The sequence below is a fragment of the Talaromyces stipitatus genome, genomic scaffold (genome assembly GCF_000003125.1).
Source record: "Talaromyces stipitatus ATCC 10500 scf_1105507295549 genomic scaffold, whole genome shotgun sequence".
Taxonomy (NCBI): domain Eukaryota; kingdom Fungi; phylum Ascomycota; class Eurotiomycetes; order Eurotiales; family Trichocomaceae; genus Talaromyces; species Talaromyces stipitatus.
The window spans coordinates 3413998-3424654 of record NW_002990117.1 but is presented as its reverse complement, the minus strand read 5'-3'; the positions used below and the strand labels follow the sequence as shown (position 1 = coordinate 3424654).

The 10657-nt window shown below is 47.0% G+C and overlaps 3 protein-coding genes across 3 annotated transcripts, besides 1 other annotated feature; 2 read left to right on the top strand and 1 right to left on the bottom strand.

Annotated features, from left to right (window-relative positions):
* Positions 1–611: 611 nt before the first annotated feature.
* On the top strand, positions 612–3578 carry TSTA_021060 (uncharacterized protein; the record flags this gene model as incomplete). Its single annotated transcript, XM_002484234.1, has 2 exons — positions 612–675; positions 802–3578. 2 exons carry the CDS (start codon positions 612–614, stop codon positions 3360–3362), a joined length of 2625 nt encoding a protein of 874 aa, XP_002484279.1. The 3' UTR covers positions 3363–3578.
* Positions 746–772: a microsatellite.
* Positions 3579–3617: 39 nt separating the features above from the next.
* On the bottom strand, positions 3618–6345 carry TSTA_021050 (HLH transcription factor (PalcA), putative; the record flags this gene model as incomplete). Its single annotated transcript, XM_002484233.1, has 3 exons — positions 3618–4561; positions 4620–5667; positions 5746–6345. 3 exons carry the CDS (start codon positions 6343–6345, stop codon positions 4053–4055), a joined length of 2157 nt encoding a protein of 718 aa, XP_002484278.1. The 3' UTR covers positions 3618–4052.
* Positions 6346–7507: 1162 nt separating this feature from the next.
* Positions 7508–10599, top strand: TSTA_021040 (uncharacterized protein). Its single transcript, XM_002484232.1, has 3 exons — positions 7508–8263; positions 8325–8777; positions 8835–10599. The coding sequence occupies exons 1-3, from the start codon at positions 7582–7584 to the stop codon at positions 9863–9865; spliced, it is 2166 nt and encodes a 721-aa protein (XP_002484277.1). The 5' UTR covers positions 7508–7581; the 3' UTR covers positions 9866–10599.
* The last annotated feature ends 58 nt before the right edge of the window (positions 10600–10657 follow it).

Genomic DNA, 10657 nt, shown 5'->3' with positions numbered 1-10657 from the left:
CGCACATTAATTTATGAATAGATAGTTACACAGAAATGTTATCGCGCCAAAATTCGCTCTACCAGGCAAAGCCCAACGTATCGATGTGTATATTGTTGGGCCAGATTAGGTACCACCGATCAACCTAGAGTGTTAAAAGAATATATCTCATGTAGTTAAAAAGCCAGAATCTCTACGGAGTCAAACAATGCAGCCGCATGATTGGCACACATCCAGTACAACTCCATTCATGCGCTGTTCCTTTCGCTACCGCCAGACTTACGCTGTACTCCGTACATGATTAGAATTCCTTTCCAATATACGTACAGATTTCCAACTGGGATCCAGAATCCAGAATCCAGGCCTGACCGGCTAGTGAGGTTACCAGACCATTGGATCCTATTGAATTAGCGGTGAGCGCCAGACAGATCAGCTCTGATTTGTATGTCTTTTCGCCTTGGCGGCCACCAACTGATTCAGAGCTCTAAAGAAGAGACACCGCAAGAACGCAGAGGCCAAAAGCTGGGGCCAACCGGTTCATTTCTTTTTTTGATTGACTTAAAGAGATGGATTTCCCCTGGTAAATGAGTCTTTTTCCTGTTGTAAATTTGTTTGCAAAATATTCTACAGAAATGAATGGAGTTCAAGCGCGAGAAAAAGGCAACGCTTTGTACAAAAGAGGTCAGCTGACTGAAGGTGAGTCTAGACTCGAAAAAGCTAGCCCCTCTGAGTGGGCTCTTTCCTTGGCATCTCCTTGACCTTGACTTCTTCATCTTCTCTTCTCTTCTCTTCTTCTGCAAACAACTGACTGACGACAAATAGCTATCAAAGCTTATCAAGAAGCCGCCCGTCGTGCCGAACCGGACGATTACCTACCATGGTCCAACCTCTCAGCAGCTTACTATGAGGTCGGGAACTTTCACGAGTCTATCCAATGCGCCCAGCAAGCATTGGCCATTTGTCAAGGCCACAGCGATGACAATGGCACAAAATCCCGACAAACCACAGAGCTGAAGTTGATTCCTCGAATCCTTCGAGCTTATTTGCACACACACCAATTCGATGCTGCGAGACAATGGCTACATCGACTGGCAGATATACAAAGCCCGTCTTCGGCTGATGAGCTACGTCAATATCAAGGAGCTCTGGACCATGCCGAGATAGTATGGCGAGCGTTTCCTGACGAAGAAACGTATACACTACAACTTCTAGCGGAATTGCCTCGCTATCAATCATCCTCCATGCAAAGAAATGGCGACTTACCATCGAGCAAGGATATCAGTCTTGATCAAGTCACTGACCTGGTCGACTTTACGGTCCATTCCAACATTGACAGAAACCTAGCCGTATTTCTAGGTGGCATTAGCGATGCGCGCCATTTCTATGCCCAACTCGCCATTCTCGGCGTCACAGAACGCATGGTTATGCATTCCACAACACCCCTGAAACGAAAATACCAGTTCACTCTGAACGACAGCAATTCTGCGGTCATTGCACGGAATCTTGTTCTTCTTGTGCTCTTAGATGAGCTGGCCTGCCAGACCGACATTCCACAGGCTGAACGGACTGAAATTTATACGACAGTGTATTATATATTTTCTGGTGTGATTATCCCACGCTATGCATTGGGCCGTCTTCTTCACACTGTTGACTCTGTTGTTGGCCGATTGAAGACCAGCCAACGGGTACTTCCGTGGTTGCAGATTTATGATTTGGATCGGGCGCATTTGATCGGAGCTTTAGAGTCGTGGTTGGATTTCGAATCGGACGACCGAAATTCTACGAGCAATGCCATTGACAGAACAGTGCGGAGTCTGCATGATTACAGCATGCCGTACAATTCGAGAGCTCCACCAGGCTGTCAGAAAGAGCTGGAGACGTATTTCGAACTTCCGCTCCTGCAAGCCCCACGGAGTGTTACGAGGGAACACGAACCCGAGCTACTTCAACTTATAGAAACGAATGCCTCGATTGAAAATCTGCGCAGTTATGTGAATGGGAAGTGGTTTGTCAACCCAACCATGAGTGAGATGGATGTATCTAACCCATTCGACATCTGTCGGGCGCTATACAACATAGTCTCTATCCAAGAAAGAGGCGGTCCAAAAAAAACCAAGTTGTTCGATTATGCATCATCGTTCTTTCAGATGATAGTAGTCGCTCTTCGGAAAATTCGCGGCCGACTGAGCGTTGAGTATGTTGTTGGTGATCTCGCAGTGGCGATTGATGGAATACGATATGGCTTAGTCGAAGGCCGGCACAGTACAACGCCTACTGTTTATGATCTGGTTCATTTGTCTCGCCCTTGTGATATCCCTACGGTCATAAGTGCAAGTAAGATTCTCAACGAATCCCAAGCAGCAAGACTTATGATTAGCACATCCGGTACCGATTCGGGCCTTGGAGAAAGATGCAATAGTGGTTGTTTTACGGCCAATGACTCTACAACATTATATAAAGTCACTCAAATGCAAACAGTCTCAAAGAAAAGTCAAGATGCATCTTCCACATCTTCGGATGAATGTCTACTGGAGTTGAGGCGCGACAAACTGGCGCCATTTTCATATGAACACCTGCTTTCACGTGGGGAGCTCTCACGGTTCCTGTTTTCTCAATTTTTCAGTGTGTCTTTGCCATTAGGAAATGCAATGTCAACTTCTGCCAATCTGACCTATTTCTTCGATCTGCTCATTCACTTGCACTCAATCGGCTATCCGGCTCACTGGCTAGCAGATGTACTCGCAAAGATACTAGGTGATGGGGTCAACTCTTCTCCATCCCCCCCTAGGACACCAGACGAGACTAACCCGCGAAACCCCCTTTCTCCGAGCACGACAATGAGAGGCGTGTATGGTAGCGTCGCGTCATTTATTCCTGAGGCGTCGACACTAGCGAGCATATTCCAGCGTCTGTTACCGTTCAATGTGATCACCAGCCTTCCTCCACTTAGTACGATACATCAGTATATACTACATTTCAAGACCGGCGACGGCGGTCTGTCTCGCACACCCATGGCACTGATGATCTATAACAATCACGATATACCCGCAACAACTCTTCCATTCCCCGAAGAAGAATATATAATCATATTGACATTCACTTACACACCTACAGACGATGGACATGCACGCGTCAAATTCTGGATGAGAGAAGATATCATCACCCAATTACAATCATCTTCGCCAAATGAGACATGGCACTGCACTCTCCTCCACATCTCGAAGTCATCTTCCAACCATAATAGTACCAACGAGGACGAAGCCTGGAAACCATTCACAGAACAATCCGTCTCAATCAACAGTGCGATCAAAGGCGAACAGTGGTTGTCACCAACCCAATACGCCTGCTCCGACACCGACGGGGTAATGGAGTTAGACTCTTGACTCTGATGTATTTATCAGCTTTTTTCTTTCCTGCCATTCGGGAGTTTGATATAAAAGAATGTGTTTTAAAATAGAAGGATCGACGCAAGTCGTGTATTTCCTAGCTTTGTTTCCTCTTTTGTGTTGGATGCTTGAATTATAGTGTTTGTTCTGTGTTTGGTCCAATTGTTTATGACTGGTGAAGGAAACGATATAGAAATGAATCATGAATTTGTTGAATTTTCATTCTATAGAGAAGATATCTTAGATAAAATTGAATCAGTAGCAAGAAATATTATACCTAAACTATCAACTATCGAATCGAAAAGCAAAGGAAACGATCAGACGATTAAAAAGCCAAAGAGCCACCCATTTAAATCATTCATCATCGTATACACCGAGACAACAAAATTCGTCCAAGACAGATAAGAATCAAACCGAAAATAAATCATGAAAATTCATTTCAAAAACGCATTATACACCGCAATCCGGGTGTCTCTTGGAAAAACGCCTCTTTTCGCGTATACAATTTCTGTCGCTGGTAAGGATAAGGGTCGATGACGAAGTCGGAATAGAGTAGACATAGCCGTGAAGTCTCATGAGACATCCGGTTGAGATGAGAAGGTGACGGGGAATGGTATATCAATTTGCTCGTCAAGAAAAGAAAAAGCCTCCCAAGAGAGAAAATCGTATTGAAGAAGAGAAATGGTATCAATTGGTTGGAGAGGATTCGGCTTTCGTAGGATTGTCGGTCGTATTAGCAGAGTCATCAGGTTTCACAGTCTGACCACCAGCCAGTTTGGTCTCGGCCGCTTGTAACTGTGCCTTGGTCTCCTCTAATTCCTTCTTGAGCGCTTTGATATAATCAATTGCCATTTCGACAGTACTTGCTTTGCTGATTGTCGGCGGTGTACTCTTTTCCTTGGCTTCCTTGGCTTCCTTGCCATCACTATTCTTGCCTGCACCATTCCCATCTTTACTCTCTTTCATTGCTCGTTCATGTGCAAAGTCAGGAGGGAGGAGGGCTTCGATTTCCTTCAATGCGGTATTGATACGATTTCGACGTCCTTGTTCTGCAAGTTTGTGGTTCGTCCGTTTGCTGCTGAGATTCTCGGCTAGAGTCTCTGGATATGATACGCCCGGAAGTACAGTACCGTCTAGAATGTGCTGATAATTCGACTTGGATGCAAGATATAAGGCGGATGATTCACTCGTCATGCCTAATCAATGTTAGTATATCGCTTTGGTTTCTTATGGGTTTGAACAAGAAACAATTACCATCTCCTCGTACTAGAGGCTGTATGCTAGGACTTATTCTCGGCCGTAGAGCCGGGCTGGCGTGTGAGGAGCTGATGCTCTGTCTTTTACGAGTCGTTGATGCCTTTGGCTCGGACTTCTTAGGCACTGGCCCGCTAGGTGACGGCATAACACTCGAACGTGGTCCCGGTGTGAGCGAACCAGACGGTTGGCGAGATAGAGGCTCCATCAACGGAGTATTAGTGGCAGATTTATTAGAGGGTTGCTCTTTGGTAATGATAGCAGTATTGATACGACTTGGTCGGCGTCGAGTGTCAGCTGCTGCCTCTGGTAATACCATATCTTCCATTGGCTCATCATGAGGCTCACTGGACGGTATTAGACTTGCCTGGCCTGAAAATTGGCCGGACGAATCTTGCAAGTGCTGGGGTCGGTTGGTGATTTTCATCAACGTCGCCGGCGTTGCAGGAGCACTTGAACCAGGATCCGAGGATTGCGGCAGTATTGCTGGCGATTTGTGAGGTAATGCGGGTGGTGGCATAAGCGGTTCGGAGATAGGCTCAGGTGATACAGAGTCCTGGGAACTCTCATTGCTGCTATAACGGAGTGCGCTGAGTCCGCTGTTGGTATACCGGTTGGTATTTTGTTCCTGCAAGTTGGTATGATTGCTGGCACTGACAACATCGTCCGACAACAGATGAGGATTCCTGCTTTGTTTCTTCCAGCTTTTCGCTTGAATTGACGGCGACGCTTTGGCAGCACGACCGCCGGCCCGTGTTGCAGTGGATGGTCGACGTCCCTGTCGCTGTTTCTTAAACACTGCCGGCGATGGAGGGGCAGAGGTCATTGTGAGTCCACTTGGATCATGCGGGGCCGAAACGTATCCTCCATTCTGATGCGGCTGCGTTGTTTGAAAAGGATAATTGCTGGAGCTGTGATTCTGGGCTTCTAATGCAGGTGACGTGAGAGGAGTGAAGTATTCGCCGGGTATCGTGTACTCTGGTAAGCGGAATTGGCTCTCCAATGGCGTCATTGCTGGTGATACAAGAGGGGTATAAAAAGCAGCGGCCTGTTACATTGAAAATCATTTAGTGTCAGGTTCAGTAGCACGGGGAAGATATTCAAGGATAAGAAAATGTTGTGTTACCTGCTCGTCATTCATCTGTCCATAGCGCTCGTACATATCATTATTGTTCTGATCGACACGCTGCATGTAACGTGCCGCACCACCGTGAAGTTCAACGCTGTTGGGCGTCGGCGGAATTATGTGCTGCCCCTCCTGATATTGATGAGAAGCCATTGGTGGATGTGGATGCGGATGTGTCAGTTGCTGGCCTTGTTGATGGACAAGCTTTTCTGGATGCTGATGATGTTGTGCGGGAAGCTGCTGGTGATATTGCTGTTGTTGCTGGTCCTGCGAATAATGAAAAGACGGATCCTCCACGGGACGATTGTTCGCCATGCCAATTCCTATATGTTCGCCCATCATGGAAGGGTATGAGGGTGGTTGAGTCGTGGAAGAAGCCATACGAACATCGTCCGGTAAAGTAGTTGCGATTTGCTGATTGGCATGCTGCATTGCCTGCTGGTGCTGCACAGCGGCCGCAGCATTGTGGTTGTCCAAGTCGGCAAAATCAATCCCGAACTCTAGAAAGTTGGAAAAGTCCTCCTCGTTGCCAGTGGCCATCAATGTCTCCTCCGGTAGCTGTTCCGACCAGGTCATGGCCGTATCGTGATCCATTGCCATTGTGGTCTAATTTTTGCTGACCAGCTAGCGATTGGTTTGTAGATAGGGGCGATAGCGTGGGAAGGAACGATAAAGGCTGGTGGTATGAGGAGGGGACTCGGAAGCGGCTCCGATTATCGCGACTAGGCTAATGGGGGGACGAATAATGTCTGGTCTGAATTTGCTTTTTCCTTCGATTGTGCCGCAGGTGGCACTGCGGTTGTATTTTCGTAGATGGTTGATGGTAAGTAAGAAACCCCCGATCAGTTCAACTAATGGTCGTATGAGAACGAGAGACAGAAGGAGAGAGAAAAAGGACTGTGGAGAGGTTGTGGAGGGTTGGAAGAGACAAGAGGAAAGAGAGAAAATTAATGGATCGTTCTTTCCTTCCTGGGCAAACCGGCTAATTCCCGTGGTGGGCAGAGAAAAGTTTCGTAGTGGAGCCTCGACTAAAACTGTACGTACTAATGCCTCGGTCTGCTCCAGTTTATAAATTCATGAATTTAATACATGGATATATTCTACATTCTACATGCTGGCAAAGAACGAAGGTCTAGTGGCACACTCGGTCTTTATAGGTGCATGCATAGAAGGGATCAAAGGGCCACGAGCTGGTGGTGGACTAATTTCTGATTGCTCAAATCGCGGCAAATGCGCCAATACTACTCCGTACGTAGCATTAAATTTATCTAGTGCGATATGTGACCCCACTTCTGTCTTTAGAGGGAGACGGTGAGGGCAAATCAGATGCACTGCAGAGACAGTAGTGAAAGTCTAGATTAGATTAGCCACTTTTCAAAAAGGAGAGATACAAAATAGTAATTTTGAAGCTGACATGGGAAGTAAGACAAGCATCGAAAAAATATAGTCACTCCAGTTGCGAAAACGGAGGAATGTCCGTATTGTTGGCTGGTATGGCTGATACAGTGATGTATCAGCCTTTCCATTCCTGGAAAGGGTTCTATGAAGTTTAGGTCCAAGGATAGCGACCATTGGCTGAGTGTGATATTGTAATGCTTGTTATGCATGTAATGAGAATACCGAGTGTCCACTGCGGGGAGAACTCACTTCTGGCCTCTCATTGGCTATGATGACCACAGCCCACCACACGTGATCTTATCTCATCGTCAGCCGATAACGACACCGCATCACCAGACAAGTGCCCGACAAACTTACTGACTTCCATCTTCTCGTGTTTGTCACGACGATGGGAACCGGTTTCGGATCGAATATTTTGCCAGTCTAGATGCCTTCAGAATGCGCCCTGTCGTTCCCGAGTTCTCCCCTTCCCCTCCTCGCAAGCTCTCATCCGCCGATCCACCTGCTCCATCATGGTCAGACGGATCTAGTGTTCCGACCTCTTTTTTCCTAGCTCGAGAGCCGAATGATGATGACATGGCTGCTTCAAGAGACAGTACTTACGGAGTTCAGAGCTTAGAAGACACTATTCATACTGCAGATATATCTTGTTCCTTCAAGGATGAGTCTTATCGTCGCGATGTCAATGACGAACATGCCGATCCAACGCTCAAGCGTAGAACAACTCTCAAGCCATCGGACCTTCTCCATCATATCGACCGGCTGGACACGCCATTGTCCAAAGCCATTTCTAGAGCCTCACCAGTTCCTTCACGTCCTCTGACTCCGTTCAATCTGAACGACGATCCATCTTCCATGCCGAGTAGTCCAAAGTCAATATCCAGTCGGTCCTTCAAGCCACTTGATGACATATCCATCACAGACGAAATCAATAGCCAGGCTCTGGTATCGGGTGGTGAAGAAGAAGACGCTCCGGAGATGAGTGAACATACTCATCATGGAGTAAGCGACAGCTCTTCGCAACTGATCATGCCGAGTATTCGAATGCCAAGCCGGCGTCCGTTTACCGAAAGAGGAAAGAATATTGGTCGTTTCAAGATTCTCGTAGCCGGATCAAAAGGTAGACCCCCTCCTCTAGAGTTTCAGATCGTAAACAGCATGTGAGACTTATGGCTTTTTAGGTTCTGGGAAATCGTCATTGATCAAGTCAATCGTCCAGGCATGTGAAGATATCGTGCATGTTGATCCTGGGAGTTCGAATTCAACGGAATCCGGTCGCCCTCGTTCAAGGACGAATTCGAAAAAGTCGAATGCGGCAATGATCTCGGAAATTCATGCAAGTACCAAACCATACCCTCCATGGTGGTCCGATCTCGAGGATTCGCGTATCCTCAAGCGACGGAAAAATAATGGAGAAGTTGTGCTGGAACGCAATTTATGTTTCGTCGATACTTCGGCTTCACATAATAGTAAAACGAACTCTGATCAAACTACAGAGGCCATAATACAGTATATGAGACAGCAGTTGTCCCGTGCCATTGCTTCTGTCAGCCATCCCAGCTCCGATCTCCAAAATATGCTCGGTGGGAACGGTGGGTCCCAAGTCGATTTAATCCTTTATCTTATCTCCGAAGGTCGGTTTGTCCTCTTGTTCGACTCGTATTGATTTGGGACAATCTAACAAGCAATAGATACCCTCCCATGTGATATCGAATGCATCCGTAAATTATCCGATTTCAGCAACGTCATCCCTCTGATATCAAAAGCCGATTTGCTATCAGCCTCTCAGATAGCCTCTTTGAAGAGCTCTTTCCATATTCAAATCGCACAACATGGTGTGCGGTTGTTCTCCTTCGACGACGTAACTGTGACAGATGGTGGACAGCCTCAGTTACCGTTTGCTGTCTCTTCGGCGCAGTCAAGTGATGATGATAACATGGACGCCAGTGTGCTAATGAGTCCAGATTATGTCCCGCCTCTGGTCGCATCTGAAATCGGCCATTTGATTGAAAAGGTTTTCGACAGTGACAATATGTCTTGGCTCCGTCATAGTGCAGCTAAAAAGTTGACACGGAGCACTAATATACTTGCTCCAAATATTTCCGATATGGCTCTTTCACGTCGGCAGTCGAGGAGCCGTGGCGGCCCTACGACATGTTCTAACCCCGCCTCCAACAATGCGGCTGTCCCTCCCATTAGTAATTTTGGCGGAACACCCAATTATGCTTTGGCACGAGTGAATGATTATACTCAGCATGAAGAAAAACTAGCTCAAGTACGGTTAGCAAAATGGGCTGCCGATCTACAGCAGAGTCTACAAAACGAACGCGAAAGATACGCTGCACTTGCGCGAGGAGAACGAGCAGCTTGGCTAACCGAACGTATTGGGGAATGCCTGATTGATGGTACACTTGTTCCGATTCACCAAACACCTGGATTTCCGCAATGGGATGTAAACACCGACAAAGATTCGGGTGCAATCGTGGTACGGACATCCAACGGTCAGACTGCAAGATACCGCCTCACCAAGCTCGACCCTGAGGATCCCTTGGGGTTGGTTCGATGGAATGATGACCTTCGTCGGCGTGGTTGGATGATTGTGCAAGTAGTCGGTAGTCTTGGAGTAGTGGGTGGTCTGGCACTCTGGCTAGCCAAGTTTTGGGGACTCCCTGCGCAGAGTCTTTCTGAGTGGCACTTTCATTGGATTGATCCGCAAGATTAGGGCAGTCATTCAGACACAAGCTTCTCCGCTTATGAGAGGCCGGGCATAACAGGGACCTTGGTGGAGATCAGTTCGCTGACTGGCAGAAACAAACCACTGCCATCGAGCTCAAGTTTGATTGTCTCACTTTCCTGTCAGACCTGGAAAGGTCTTCTCGCTAAGCTTGACCATGATGAGCAGGAAGATATAAAGCCACTATTTCCAGCCTAGTCACTACTCCAAGTATAGTTCAACTTTTAGAAAAATACACCACCAGGAAACGAATACGTGAAGATATAAGGAAACTAAAGTATCTGTGCCCTCAACAAGAAACTAAACGCCCATTCACGACTTTTATCTCTTGCTCAGATCGCATCAGATGTTCCACCGTTGCCACGCCAAACAATCTGCAGAGCCCGGGCTTGGCGCTAAGAAAAACCCATTTAACCCTTTTCGGAATCGACTAGGTGCTTAGCTTCCTGAGCTGCCCAGGCAACGCCACCCCTCTATTTTGGTCTGTTGACCGCCATGTTGTTCAGACTGTCTATCCTGCATCTGCTTACCTTACGGTGTCAAAAACCCAGGATACTTTATCCATGATACGTTCCTCATTCTTCTAGATTGGCCAGCCATGCAGAATCTTTCCTTGCTAGATCTCTGCTATTCTGATTGGTTCCGGATGATTATGTGGGGCGGATTGGTAACCTAAAAATTAAGGCAGACCTGAGGCTGTAGATTGATCTGTCTTTTATCCCGGGGAAAGCTTCCTTTCCTTTGTGAGAACAATAGCGAATAAGAATTCTCAGATGCGTC

What these genes read in the sequence shown, in the direction of transcription:
- TSTA_021040 (XM_002484232.1), top strand. Translation starts at nt 7,582, where the DNA reads ATGCGCCCTGTCGTTCCCGAGTTCTCCCCTTCCCCTCCTCGCAAGCTC. An exon ending in TCTCGTAGCCGGATCAAAAG is followed by an intron (nt 8,264 to 8,324) that starts GTAGACCCCCTC and finishes ATGGCTTTTTAG; the next exon opens with GTTCTGGGAAATCGTCATTG. An exon ending in CCTTTATCTTATCTCCGAAG is followed by an intron (nt 8,778 to 8,834) that starts GTCGGTTTGTCC and finishes AACAAGCAATAG; the next exon opens with ATACCCTCCCATGTGATATC.